This window comes from Heterocephalus glaber, unplaced genomic scaffold, assembly GCF_053883595.1.
Source record: "Heterocephalus glaber isolate CG9 unplaced genomic scaffold, H.glaber_assembly_v1.0 deba00001531, whole genome shotgun sequence".
Classification (NCBI taxonomy): domain Eukaryota; kingdom Metazoa; phylum Chordata; class Mammalia; order Rodentia; family Bathyergidae; genus Heterocephalus; species Heterocephalus glaber.
The window spans coordinates 21,537,155-21,552,230 of NW_028258329.1; the positions used below are offsets into that span (position 1 = coordinate 21,537,155).

At 40.1% G+C, this 15,076-nt stretch overlaps 1 protein-coding gene across 9 annotated transcripts in view; it reads left to right on the forward strand.

The window, feature by feature from the left end:
* The window catches only part of Adamtsl3 (ADAMTS like 3), a 350,115-nt gene extending 335,292 nt beyond the window's left edge, over nt 1-14,823 (forward strand). For 6 of the 9 annotated variants that reach the window (XM_087188551.1, XM_087188548.1, XM_021264893.2 and 3 more), the window contains 4 exons: nt 4,033-4,237; nt 6,532-6,632; nt 10,710-10,924; nt 12,682-14,823. In XM_087188551.1, coding sequence (XP_087044677.1) covers nt 4,033-4,237; nt 6,532-6,632; nt 10,710-10,924; nt 12,682-12,788 — 628 coding nt within the window. In that variant the 3' untranslated portion in view covers nt 12,789-14,823. Of the gene's footprint in view, nt 1-4,019; nt 4,238-6,531; nt 6,633-10,709; nt 10,941-12,681 lie in introns of those variants that run through there. The other 3 variants (XR_015441834.1, XM_087188547.1, XM_087188552.1) reach the window with 3 other exon arrangements.
* Nucleotides 14,824-15,076: the final 253 nt, after the last annotated feature.

Sequence of the window (15,076 nt, forward strand, 5' to 3'; positions counted from 1 at the left end):
TGCTGTCGTGGGCTGTTCCCACAGGGCCATCAATGTCATAGGCATCCCGACTGGCATGTCTCCTGGTGCCCATTGTACAGACACTCCTCATTCATGACCCAGTTACAGTCTTGTGACTAGGTCATTAAATAAATTGGTTGCTGAATGAGGAATTGTCTTTAGTTTGTACATTATAACATTCAGAACAAAGAAATGACCAAAGGGAACTCCAACTCCATGACTTTGCTTTTATTTGCATAACTCTTACATGCAATACTGTAATGTACTGTAACAAAACATAAAACTGTAGTACTGTACCATACAGTACAATCAACAAAAATTACAGTACTGGGCTGGGGCTTTAGCTCAGTGGTTCTGGCGCCTGCCTTGCAAGCACAAGGTCCTGAGTTCAATCCCCAGTACCAAAAAAAAAATTACAGTACTATATAAACAAGATGTACTGTACCAAAAAAATTGAGGCCCTATAAACAAGGTGCACAGAACTGTACAAAAAAAAAGATGTGTCATAAGTCTGAACAGTCATTAAGCAGATATGTCATTAAACAAAGAATATCTGTTTTAAATATCATATTATCAAAATAGTTCAAGTGATTTATTTCCCTTAAAAACACATGCTCTCCAATTACCTTTAAAGTAAAATGTAACAGCCACCAACAAATCATCACATTAGCTGGCTTCTGCTGATAGCTCCCATGTCAGAAAAGGCAGGGATGAAAATTATTCAGAAAATCTGGATATCTCACAATACAGCAATGATATAGACAGTGCTCATCAATAACTACAATTTCAGAACAAATTCAGATATTATATTTAGCAAATCAATAAAGTGTCTATTCCTGTATTTCTTCACATGCTCTTTTCTGGAATCTTAGCAGCTTCCATGAATTAATTCTTCAAGGTTACATTCATTACCCATTTGATACAGCTGGAAGATCTGTTTTGAATGTGCAATTCTGGGTCATTAATGAAGAATCTTCTGCAGGTCATTGCAAGGGACAATGAAAATAAGATATCAAAACCATGAACCTGCTGGACTCTGTAAAAATCACTGGAAATCCCAAATATCCTTGACAGTGAAACTGGTATTAATGGAACCACTACTCTGTCTGCCTCTACAGTAAATACCTAGGAGGATGGAAAGACATACAAAGCATGTAGTAAAGGAGCTTACTATCCAGAAGTATAAGACAAAACTTAGACACATAAAAAAATCACAGAGCCAAGAATAACAGTGAAATTAATTGTTCAGTTGTTGCCTGTGGTTTGGAAGTGTATCTATATCCCTTGAGAAAGCATGCACACCCATTTGATATGATACAGTTCTACAAATCAAAGAGTTTCGAAGGTAACATTGCTTCTAAATAATTTGTTTATATCTGAGAATTTATTTAACTCCAAATGAACCAGTTTTATTGTCACCTGAGGAACTGTTGGAAGCAAATAGTCCTAAGAAGTGAGCCCAATAAAAGAATGCACTGACAAATTTTTCTGGTCCTTTGGCACAGCTGTTCTGCCAGTATCATATGTGATCATATCATCATAAGACTGTGCTCCAAATCACTCTCTTCTTCATCAAAATAGTCAAAATATGAGGATGTTTGTTTTGCCTCAATATCAAAAAAATGTCAGGTAGCTTATTTTTCCCTAGTATCAAACATTACAGAAATAATACATATTTTGAAGATATTTGTCTTTTCATGAATGCTGTGTTTATTTGCACAACATGCTTAGTGAATTACCTAAACTACAATAGGATAGAGGCATACTTCATTTCATGACCAAGTTCTGTTCCTGCAACTAGGTCATTAAATGAACTCATCACTAAATGAGGAATTGTATATACTATGTACATTACAATATTCAAAACAAAGAAATGGTAAAAAGAAACTCCAACTTGATGACTTTGGTTTTATTTGCATAACTCTTACATGCAGTACTGTAATGTAGAACAGAACATAAAACTATAATAGTGTACTGTACACTACAATCAGCAAAAGTTATAATACTGCATAAACAAGATGTATTGTACAAAACAAAGACATCGAGGCTCTATAAACAAGATTCACAGAACTTTTAGAGAGAGAGAGGTGTCATAAGTCCTTGCAGTAGGTCATAAGTCCAACAGTTGTTAAACTTATAGGTCATTAAAGAAAGAATATCTGTAATTACTGAAAGGAAGATCTCATGCTGAAACATTACCAGAAACCTCTGCAGTAGGCTTCAGTCTCCTGCCCAGTGTATGACGCAAGCCTGAGGAAAAAAACCTAAAAGACAGAACTAAAAGAGACAGAAAGCAGGGTGCCAGAATGGCCAATACTGGTAAAACTGACAAAGGCACTGAACAGCCAAAGCTACTCACTTTATTAGTAATCAGTTGGGGTAAAGGTAAGTTACATACAAGGGCAGTACTATGTGTAAGGATACACGGTTGTGCAGTTTCTATGGAAATTAATATAAGCAAGGCTTGTGAAGGGCAAGACAAAGCATTCTCAAATTACGAATAGAAAAGACAAAATATATGGTTGTAATTAGAACATTGTCCTTCTAGTTAAGAAGGTTTTAGTTGTGGGAATGGAATTTGGGTGTGAGTTACTCTGACCTTGGCATGTAGGCTTCAGCTGGACTCATTTCTCAAAACAAGCCAATTGTGGGCGTAACTCTTCACAACCTGCACTGCTTCCAGCCTGTTTTGGGCATAATCAATACTGTGGTCTCCTGCAAGAGTCACCATTCAGAAAGCAGTAAGCTCCTGCTACAGTAACCGGGGAAACCAGATCTGAGGAAACTTGCTATATGTCAGTTCTTGATTTTCACAGAATAGATAGGATGCACACTGGGACATTCAGTAGCATCTGTGTTTATTAAATATTCTCAAGCTTTGCACACTCCTAGAATTAATAGGGTCATACACTTTCCTACCCACTAGAGACTATAGAAGTCATCCAGTCCCCCAAATCCCTTCACATCACAGTTCTTAATCTTAATATGTCTGTGCCATGACACCCTGTGGTAAACCAGAGAAGCCTATGGATACTTCTTCAGACAAGGTTTTTAAATATATAAAATATAACACATGTGATTTACAAAGGAAGCCGATTATATTAAAATATATTTCTTGAAAAAATTTTAAATGTATGATATAGTGAGAGTTGCCTCCTAACACTAACAAAATCTAGTTGTACTTTAATTTTAAAATGGCATGCATATAAATGGTGTTTTGAGATGCTTGGCATAATTGTAATGTGATATGGACATGCCTTTAATTTCCAATGATAACAAAATCACAGGTATTGTTGTTCTAGTGTGTGCCGTATTTTTATGATTAAAGGAAGTACTGAAATTCAGCTAGACTTAGTGACCAAGCACGAGCCCTTGTATAACCATAGACCTTGGTTAGAAAGGTCTGCTCCACAGAACTTCAGCAGCAGCTCAGACACCTTCAGTAACAAAGCATTAAATTCCTAAGAGGTGTCCACATCCACACGTTTAGCCTCCTATAATCATCAAAGTTTGAACTTTAGGCCAGATAAATCTCGAGTCCAATTCCAGCCCTATTGTTAGTTTAGTTATGTGACCATATTCAATTTATTTAGCTAATTCTCTATAAGAATGGAAATAACACAAGAATTAAATAACATGTGAGTATCTTAGAGAGCAGATAGCACTTAAATGCTTTACAAACATTTTTGTCCTTAGGTTTCAATGAATAGAAATTACTTTTTTGAAATTTCCACCTAATTTTGCCCTAGCTACACCCTCTGGGACATACAAATGACCATTCTCCCTAAACCTGAAGATGGCTCTACCCAAGCCTTACAATGATTCTCTCCACATGGTAACTCTGTTGCTCCCCAAGTCAAAGAATGTCTGAGAAGATGGGAATTATCTGTGCAGCTGCCCCTTCCCAGTGGGACAGGTGACAGCCCTGAAACAACTTTAGTGTTGTTCCAGGTCAGCTCCTGCTTTTGACAAGCCCATTTGTAAGGTCCAGCACACCAGTCCTTACTAAGGCCCTATAGTCTTTGTTCCTAGGTGGTTCACAAGTGTGTGGTCAGAGTGCTCCGTGTCTTGTGGGGAAGGATTCCACAGTCGGCAAGTGACATGCAAGCAGACAAAAGCCAGCGGAACTGTGCAGGTGGTGTCTCCAAAGGCATGTGACCCTAAAGACAGGCCTCTGGGAAGGAAGCCATGCTCTGGTTACCCATGTGCTCAGTGGGTCATCGAACCAGACCACCAGGTAATCTCATGTGTGGACAAGGCTCTCTGTAATCATCTCCTTGTCTGCAATAAACTTTTTTATGGGGGGAGGGTGTCCTGATTGATCTCTGAAATGAATTTTCATCTCTGACCTCAAGGTCTGCATTTGGAAATGACAATGTCTCTGTCTTCCAGTATAAAGGTGAACCAAGTTGGGCCCTTCAAATACAGTGGGCCCAACTGCACAATAACACATACGATAGTATACAATAACAAATACACAATAACAGAAACTCCAAGATGAATCCAGTAGGGCAGTAGGAATAAAAGCAGCCTTCAAAAAAAGGAGGAATGTGAATGATATCTGCACAAGATCTCATAACTTGTGTCCTAAATGCCACCCTAAATAAAATTATTATTTTATTTTTGGTACTGGGGATCAAACTCAGGACCTTGCACTTGTGAGGCAGGCAGTGGAACCATTGAGCTAAATCCCCAGCCCTAAATAAAATTATTTTAATTAAGAGTGCTTGGGAATGTAAACATTGTGTACTATAAAGATAATGATCTGAAAAAATGCTTTAGAAAACAATTTTTTAATATATAGAAACTCATGAAGAAAAACATAATACATTATTAAAACACATAAAGCAAATGTTAGACAAATAAAAGACCTATTATGTTCCTGAATGGAAAATATCAGTATGGATAAATTGAACTATATCAAAACTGACATTTTTATTCTGCAAAGGATGTCATCAAGAAAGTAAACAGATGACAGAATGGGAGAAAAAATTCAAATATCATATCTAAAAAGGAACACATATTTAAAATACATTTTGAAAACTATAACTCAAAAACACAAATAACTCAATTAAAAATATGAACAAAGGATCTGGATTATATTTCTTGATTAAACATATACAAATTACTAATAAGCACATAAAAAGATGCTTGCCATTAGTCATTAGGGAAATGCAAATCAAAACCACAGTAAGATACCACTGCACACCCACTAGGATGGGATTAGTTTTTTTAAAAAGATAGTCATGAAAGTGAGTGCTGATGTGGAGAAACCAGAACAGACAATGCTACTGGGAAGGGTAGAATGGCACAGCCACTCTAGATAACAGTTGGACAGGCCCTCAAAAAGCTAAACATCAACTGCCATATGAACCAGCAATTCCATTCTAAGGTATAAATCCAAAAGAAATGAAAACATAAGCCCATGCAAAAACTTGTGCATAAATGTTCATAGCAGAATTATTTGTAATACCCAAAAAGTAGAAACGACACAAATAACCCACAATTATCAGTGGAGGAAGCGCTGAGGAGTAGATAACCTGGAGTGTTTATGCAGTGGAATATTATTTGGCCATTGAAAGGAAAAGAGTCCTGGTACATTGTACATCATGGAGGAACCTCAAGCACTGTGGTAAGAGAAGGAAGACAGACACAGAGCAACTCACACTGCATGATATCCTGTATGTAGAGTGTCCAGAATAGGTATATCATAGAGACAAAAAGTAGATCCATGGTTGCCTAGCCTGGGGGAAAAGGCAGTAGAAGGATTTGGGGTAGGTGCTAAAGGCTATTCTATTGCATTTCTTTGGGGGACAGTGTTAATGTTCTAAAATTGATTGTGGTAAGGCAACTCTGAAAACTATGAGATTGGACAAATTAAATGGTGATTTGCATGAATTATGCTCAATAAAGCTCTTAGTTTAAAAAACGGAGAAAACTTGATCATCTATAATAAGAAAAATAAGTTGAAGCAGAGACTAGACACAGAACATACACCAAAGAACTAATTCTAAAAGTAATGAAATGCAAATAAAACCATCATAACGGGAAAAAACTTTTCAAACATAAAACAAATTGTAAGGAATGGTTAATAGGGATCATGACTATGTAAAAATTGAAGAACTGCAAATCGAACTTTGAAAACATTTTTTTCTCTGTAATTCCACTCACCTTAGCGCATCACCCTCCATTTTCACTCTGAGCAGAAAAAAAACAAACTTGGTGATAACTTGTGGTTTTAAGCGTAGTTATTTCCAGACTTAATTAAGCCCAATCGATTTAAGATTAGCTCTGTCGTTTGCCCATCTCCCCAGATCTGGTAGAGGTTTCAAGGGGAATAGATGGGAAGAGAAAGCATGGGTGTCTTTCCTGGCTCTGCAGAAGGGGCATCTGGGCTGCAGAGGTGGCCTCTGGCCTCTCCCACTCCCTGGGACAGCAGTCCTCTTGCAGCTGGCCTTAAGCTATCGTACCACCTATGTGATTTTGTGCATAACACATGTGTGGCCCACACTACGTTTGCTTCTGTTCCAGTGTCCTGGACGCTGCCTGGGCCGTATGGTGAGGACACAGCAGCATCACCACGCAGCGTGTGGACACCACAACAGCTCAGACTCCAGCTGTGAGGACAGGAGGTACTGGGCCAACCCCGGGCAGCCCTGGCTCCTCTGCCTCAGTCAGGGACCAAAGCTACCTGGAAATGGAGTTATTTGGTCCTACCACTTCTCATAATTGACGATTCCCATTAAATTATGCTGTCTTTAGAGCTATCCTCAGCAGTACATATTATTCTGAACTGTTAGTCAATATGTACTATTTATGGTTATAGTTATTTGGATAAAGATAGAAAGCAAGCATCTTAAAATAGAAAAGAGGGTAACACTGAGAATAGGCAAAAATTCTTCTCTATAAAAAGTTTGTATGTAATACTTCATTTAGTTTTACAGATTAAATCTTTCCAATGTTCTTATGAACTATTTTATTCCTCTTTTTTAAAACTGCTCTGATTAGGATGTTGGCACAGTGGTTTAGCTGAGAATAAAATAAACTTTTATCTTGCGAAGGGGCTTACACAAGAGAGGTGTTTCACATATGAAATGAACAGGAAGGTGGTGTGGGGAGAAGAGCTTTGCTCATGGGGTCATCCAGAGACTCAGGCTCTTGCTATCTGGTAGCTCCCCCACCCTGAAGAATGGTACCCCACCAGCACCAGTGGGAGGACGGCCCAGAGAGCACACAACTTGGGGGGCTATGCCATCCCATCATTCTCCTGTTGTGTGACCTCAGTGAGTATAGTGTCAGCACCCAAGCAGCTCCACATCTAGCTTTGTTTTCCTCCTCCACATCCTGAGTGTTGCTGGAGAAAACGGGATGAACTTGACAGTTGGCTGGATGACCATTTTAATCCTGCAGGAAGGTTTGGCAATGAGAGTTAGCTGCATTTTGTATTCCCCCTGACACAATTTCAGGCCAGAACTCTTCCTCTCTGGTGGAAAATGTTGGGAACAGCCGCCCTCATTCCCCACATCCAACCTTGGCTCCCAGTTTGCTGAGAAGATGGAGACCACACACAGATGGACTGATACCTATCATTCCAGATGTTTCCCTTTGCATTTGCAAAGACATATTTACAAGACAAATACCTATGAGGGGCTTGAGCTTTTTATTTTAAGACGCCATATGTATCTTTCTAAAATTTGCTTTTTCTACCTAAAAATATAGACTGTTTTACTGTCTTAGTTGACAAAGATTGATTTTATGTTTTTTTAGTTGTTGTATTTAATATTCTGTTATTCCACTGCCCGTGGACATTTGATTGTTTGATATTTTTGGCTATTACAAACAGATGCTGCAGTTAACATCCTGGAACATATATCTTTATACACAAAAGGAAGTATTTTAATAGGGTAAAATTTTAGTTATGGAATTAAATTGATAAGTGTGTTCATTTGGATACTACCATACTGCCGTCAAAATATCTTCACCACCAATATGTGAGAATTATTACTCTCTTCATTAGCATTATATATACTTTCATTAATTCAAAAAAATTTTACCAGTCTGATAAATGAGAAATCTATCTCATTGTAATTTGTACTTTTCTGATTACTTTTTATATTAGATGGATCTTGACTCCTTATATTTTTTCTTGAATCCATCTTTGTTTTTTCATTTTTCCATGTTACCCTTGGCCAGGTCACAGCTGCAGGCACCCAACTGGGCTCCCTCCACCCACACATGCTTGTTTCCAACCCAGCTTCTGTACTGCAGCTGAGCCAGTGTTCCAGGATGCAAATCTGATCATACCCCCAACTCCCTGCTAGATTAAAATCATTTTAGAGGCTTTGGTTGTTCCTAAGAAGAAGAAGGGCCAACATCTTCCATTAGCCTATGAAATACCACATGCTCAAACCCTGCTTCCCTTCACAGCCTCACCCAAACCTCAATCCTTCTGTCTTTGTGTTCCAGGCACAATGTCCTTTTAGTTCCTTGGAGTGAATAGAAATGAGAAATGGAGAAAAGTTAGTAGGAACAGCTGCCATTTTTGCATTCATGTTTCACATAGAGAAACACGAGCCCCTAGGCGTGTGCATAGCTTGGTGTCCAGACTGTGCCCCACTCATCCTGGCTGGGATAAAGTGGCGCCCTCTGTTGGACCACTGTGCATTCCTTCACTGTATCCCAGAGGACCCACCTCTGAGATGACCTGGGCTTCAGCTTCTGTGCTTGTCCAAAGCTCCCTGTGCAACTCCGTGGCTCCCTTTGTACTTAGGATGGCCTTGCCCACCATCAGAGGAAAAGGTTATGTTAGTTAAGGCCCTGTGCTCTGAAAACAATAAGTCAAATTGGAATGATTTATGCAAAGAGGTCAAGGGATTTATGAATAAGACAAGACCACACAATACTTGTCTACAACAATTGGGTGTCCTTACTTAGACATATTCTTTGAGTATTTTTTGAATATGTGTTCAACCTTTTTCAGTTGAAAAGCTGATCTCCACATAGGGAGATCGCTGATGAGTATTCAGTCTTTGTTGTTCAGAGTGACAACTTTAGGCCCCTAAGATTCAGGCCCACTGGGGAAAACAGAAGCAGTCAACAGGACAACCCTTCCCTAACCCCATCCCTAAACCTTATTATGAAGTTTGGAGGAACAGTATTGTTTGGTAAACTCTTTGGTACAGTCTCCCTCTGCTGGCTAATCTCAGTATTGCTTTCCGTTCTGGGTAATATTGCCACAGAATTTCCAGTGGTGTCTTGACATTTCTCATAGATTTATGTGCCCTGATAAGGAGCCTTTAGTAGGAATACAAAAATATGTCAAAGAATCCAAAGAATAAGGCAGTCAGGTCTCAGGAAGGACTACAATCAAGAAATGAAAAGGCACTGTTTTTGTTTTTGTTTTCTCCTCTCATCTATGCTGTTGTACATGGCTTTTATTTAGTCTTTGCTGTTTATGAAAGTCATCTTCTTTATCTATCTGGCCCAGCTTCAAGTTTATATAACTTGTTCCAGCAACTTCCAGATTCCTAAGAGAAGGTCAGTTACTGAACCAGCTCAAGCTGAGGCCCTCTTCCCCTCAGCCTTGGGGTGGAAAGACATTCTCATGCAACACCAAGACATCTTCCAGGGTCCCTGCCCTAGGGAACAGAACAGACATGCCAAATTGGCCCCACCTGGCTGTCTGTACTCTCCGGGGTAAACATCTGCTCAAAATTCAGACTATTGAGTTTCTGGTCTGCTGGAGAAGGCAGGGGAGTCAGAGACCTATTGTGCTTCCCAAGAAGTAGCCTGTGGTAGTTCCTGGTTACAAGTCTGGGTGTGGCCTAATGTTCCTGTGAGGAGACAAGATCACTCATGTACAATTGCTACTCATCTGGGAGGGTGATTCAAGTGCTAATAAAAACAGAAAACTTAAGGCTTGTTAACACATTTGAAGTGGTTTACTGGGGACATTATAGTAAGTACTTCTCCTTGTTGCCTAAAGGAGAGACTATTTTTGATGTGTGTGTGTGGCCTGGTGTTGGAAGTTGTTGGAAACACATGGTTTGTAGCCCTGGCCTTTTTTGTCAGGGTGCATCTAGGTAGGGACTCCTAGTCCCAGGGACGGGGGACACTGTCATTGTTATTCTAGATTGCATGGCATAGAAGCAAGGGATGGCTCAGTTTTCATGGGACTTGTTGAAGAAGGAAGCCTTACACTTGCCACTGGTGGGGGAGGAAAGCCCTCCCCAGAGCCAGTTCCACCTTGTGACTTGATGTGAATGCTCACCTTGGCTGTTGTCCTGGTGGCAGTTTGGCCACTCACCAGTTTCCACCATATGTTTTGAACTTTATCCAGCATCAGGTATATGTTTGACTCATTTCATTTCCTCATACCCATAAAAAGCCTTAAATGTGTACTGGGTTAAATTTTTTAAAAATAGATCTTCCCCTTTTATCATGTATTTGTGGCCCTTTCCAGAACCTCCTTATCATATCTAGGGCAACTTTGGCTGACTGTGTGGTCATTTTGATGGCTTTAAATTAGCTAGATTCTGAAGTTATCCAGTTATCTTTATCATGGTCATGATTAGACCACTACTGTGGATAGTGCCCATCAGTGTCCTGATGAGTAGGCCCCTAACTGTCAAGCTTTTAAACCCAGAATACACAGCAGGACAACAGCCTTTACCCTGCCGCTCCTCGCTCACGTTCTGTTTCTGTTCCAGACCTGCCCTCTGGAGGAACTGCACGTCCGGGGCCTGTGAGGTGTGCTGGCGCACGGGGCCCTGGAGGCCTTGCACGGCAGCCTGTGGCCGGGGCTTCCAGTCTCGGAAGGTGGACTGTGTCCACATGCGGAGCTGCAAGCCGGTGCCCGATGGTCACTGTGTGCAGAGAAAGAAACCAACTTCCTGGCGGCACTGCCATGGGCCTTCCTGCGAGAGTATGTACCCTCTCAGGTACCACCATTGGCCTGGCCTCCCTCCTCAGTCACGTCAGAAGGGCATTTAGAAGGGATGCAGTGGCCTAGGACAACAGATTGGCACTTTCATGTTGTCTAGAGAAGGGCTGGCTGAATCAGTAGGGCATCTCTCTGTGTGCTCCTTTCTGAGCTTGGTCGTCTCCTCTGTGGAGCCAGAGAGGCAGCAGGTGGGCTTGGGACTATGCACATGTGCAGAAGTTATAGGGTGACCAAAGTATATGGTGAATATTTACATTTTGTACAAATGAATTACAGTAAAAGACACATTGCCGTGAATCCCCTTCAAAACACTCCCCCTTGCTTTAACCACTTAGCCATTTTTCTTGCCACTTTCTGAAGCATTCTGGAAGTCCTCTTTCCTGAGTGTCAGACATATAGTGATGCAGCTGCCGAGTGCCATCCAATGGAAAGGCAGGATAGTAAAAACAGTAAGGTGAGTCCTCATCCACCGCATCCACCAGATCTGGGCACCACAAGTCTTCTGGTTCTTTCTCAAAGTCACAATGACCATGAGAGACAAATGTTCTGAACCGATTCAAGACATTGAAGTAGCCATGAAAGCAAAACTAAAGATGTTCACAAAAGAGGACTTAGAGAATTTCTAGACTTGCTTGAGAAAGTGGCAAGTATGATGGATTCGTGTGTTCAAAATGAAGGGGAACAAAGAATTAAAAGCATCATACCACAGCAATATATGTGCACCCATGTTCATAGCAGCACAGTTTGTCATAGCTAAAGCTTGGAAACAGCCCAAGTGCCCATCGACTGGAGACTGGATAAAGAAGATGTGGTTTATTTATAAAATGGAGTACTACTCAGCCATAAAGAACGAGAAACTAGAGACATTTACAGCTAAATGGATGCATATTGAGGCCATACTCTTAAGTGAAATAAATAGGACACACATGTGTAAATACCAAATAGTTTCTCTAGTGTGAGAAACTGAAAGTGTAAATAAGGATTAAAATGATTAAACTGAATAACTGATAATTTGAAATAGGAAAAAGTCCAAAGGTGTAGGAGTGTCGGGAGGGGAAGGGGAAAGGGAAGAAGGGGAAGGAAAAATTATGAGAAAAGAAAAAAAATAGAAACAAAGTCTATGTAAATAGGGAAGGGTGGAGGGGATGAAGGGTGCATAGGTAATGGGGGAAAAAATAAGAACCAAGATACATCATGTACAGGTACAAACACCCAAAGATAAATGTAAATGTATTGTATACCTAAAATGTACCAATAAAAGAATTTTTTTAAAAAATGAAGGGGAATATTTTGAGGGAGGTTAACAGCAATATGTCTTTTACGGTAACACATTTTTAAAATTTAAGCACTCGTAATATTTTTGTATCACACCAGATACTTGACAGATTCAGTGTATGTTACTTTTCTGGAGAGCAAGCAGATCCATAGCTTTGGTATGGACTCCATTAATGGTCCAGGGCTCCATTAAGCCTGCAAATCCTCAGTGCTGCTGCTCTGAGCTGAGAGAAGGCCTGTGGCCTCAGGGCCTATGAGATCCCAGAGCAAAGTGAGGCCACTTGACTGAGACAGAGTGAGCTCAGACCAATTCTGACTCCAGTGCCACAGCCCAAACCCAGGCTGGTTTTTTTCTCTTCACTCCCTACTCTCATTTTATGGCTTTTTGTTAAATCAGATGACTTTTTTTGACTAGTTCTCTAATGAGCCACAGGTTAAGGATTTGTTATTCTTCTTTTTTGCAGGAGACTGCACAGACACAACTCACTACTGTACATTTGTGAAGCATCTTAACTTGTGTTCCCTGGACCTCCACAAGCAAAGGTGCTGCCACTCATGCCAAGAAGGGTAAACCTTTGCAGGGATTGTGATGCTGCTCTGATGAGAAAAGAACGACATAAAAGCTCTCATACCCATGTCTCTGGTTGAAAAACACATATTTCCTGAAGACTGTAGGTTCCGTGATGAAACCAAGGTTCATGCAAAACACCACTGTTAAAATTTTGTAAGGTGAAATTTTCCCATGGTTGGTTTTTAATTCAATTCTTATAAATGATGTATTCTGGGATCAACAAGAACGCCACAGCACATGAGCCAGCACACTTGGGACTCTTCCTGTCCACCTGACAGGGAAACTACAAGATCAAGATTGCTTCATCACAAGCTGTGACTTACAGCCTAGCACAGAGTAGTGCATCCTGAAGACTTGGGAAACACAGTAACTGCTGACTCCTGCTTCTTTCGCACTGCAGAGTTTCGACAAGTTTATAAGGTATTTAAAATTTTAAAGCTTGGGCCAGTAATTGTTCAGATGTTCAGATGCTCATGGCATTTCATAGATCCTTTAGTCTATGAAAGAAAGAATTTCTCTGGACATGTGTATGACACCAATGCACCCAAGGAGTCTCGAGGGGATGGCATCTGATCCTTGCTCTTAGGACACTCGTGGAAGGAGTCAGTGATTGTTGCTGCCACTTTCACAAGTACAGAAATCTATTCATGACCAAATGAGGCATCTTGAAAATCAAAGAAGAGGGGAGTTGACCTTTTCTATTGATTTTGAAGTACATTGAAAGTTTTCTTCTAAGAACTGTGAATGAAACTTTTTCTAAGCACTATTCTCTTGCACAAAACAGTAATTCAAAGCCTTATTAGACCTAATTTATGTATGAAATAGTATTCCTGAGGATTTTTATTTTGGAAAGTTTATAAGAAAGTAATCTAAATAAGAAATGTGTTAGTTGAAAAAGAATTGTTTATCATAAATAACTCTTTGGATTAGAGCTGATTCTTCAATAGATCCAAAGTAAATTTGGGTTGGATGGAAGTGACACTCTGGGGACCAAGAGCTAGAGTTAGGACTTGGGTTAGACCTTGGGGAAAAGGATTTTAAAACTAATTGGGGATTAGTTTTAGTTTTAGATTAGAGCTAAAATTAGGTTAGGTAAGAAGGGAAGTTAAGTTGGAGCTAAGGCTAGAGTTGGCTTTTGGGGTTAGGGTTTGGGTGAAGGCCAGGTTAAGACAGAGCTGGGTGGGATTCAGATTGGGGCAAGGCTGGTGCTAGTTATGAGGCAAGGTGGAGGTGCAATCTGGGGTGAATGCTGTAGCTGATGTAGGTTCAAACCAGCTCTGAACCATAAGCTCTAAAGCTGGTTTGGTTATGAGGACCTTTTCCTGGTATTCTACTCATTGTGGCTTTAGAAGGCACATGGCCCCAAGTAAGTGGTGACACTTTTTCATTCAGTGTCCTGGCTGCCTGCACACTGCCGCCTACAATCTACTGGCAGCCTCGTCTCTGAGGCAGGCTATTCTGGACCTGTCACTAAGTGAACCAAGCACCCTGGCTTTGGATCTGGCTGCGGATGTGCTTGTGCAAGTGTCTGTCGTCCTCTGAGCACCGCGTCTCTTCTGTTCTGACTTCAGCCTCACCGCACTGGGATGAGCACTACTGTATGTGGAGGGTTTGGTGATGGGAACGGAGGTGGGAGGAAGGAGAACACACCAGCCCATGAGTTGTTGATCGTCAATCGCATTTGATTGTGGAAAGTTATTAAATTAAAAGAAAGATCATTTGTAAAATACTCTTTGTATATATTTATTATATGACTTAAAGGTGCAATATTTTATTTTGTACAGTATGTAATAAAAATGTGGAACATATATTTTTCTTACTAACAAAATTTCTTATTAAATTGCTTTGCCTTTGTATTTAAAAGTTAAAAGTTACTGTTTTCCATTTACTATTTTACTTTTGTTATCATCCAGATGACATCCCTGTGTACTGTATTTTACTACTGTTTTTATAATATGAGTTGATGCTTCTCTTTTATGATTCTTAAATAATTTAGAAATAAATTTACTTTGATATTTAGTAGCATCCTTATAAATGTAGGTGGCTTATTTTTGTTGTGTTTTTGGTAGCCTTGGGTGCTGCCGTCCTCGCTATCATTCCAGTGGGGACCCTAATAAGTCTGTTGCCTGGGACTGTGCTTCAGAGAGCGGGTTACAAGATCCAGAACAGATCCCACAGAGATCCTCTGTAGTGCTGTATTCCTAACATTTACATCTTTGAGCCATATTTAAAAGAATATCATTTCTAGCTAAATGGATGCACCTTGAGACCATACTCTTAAGTGAAAT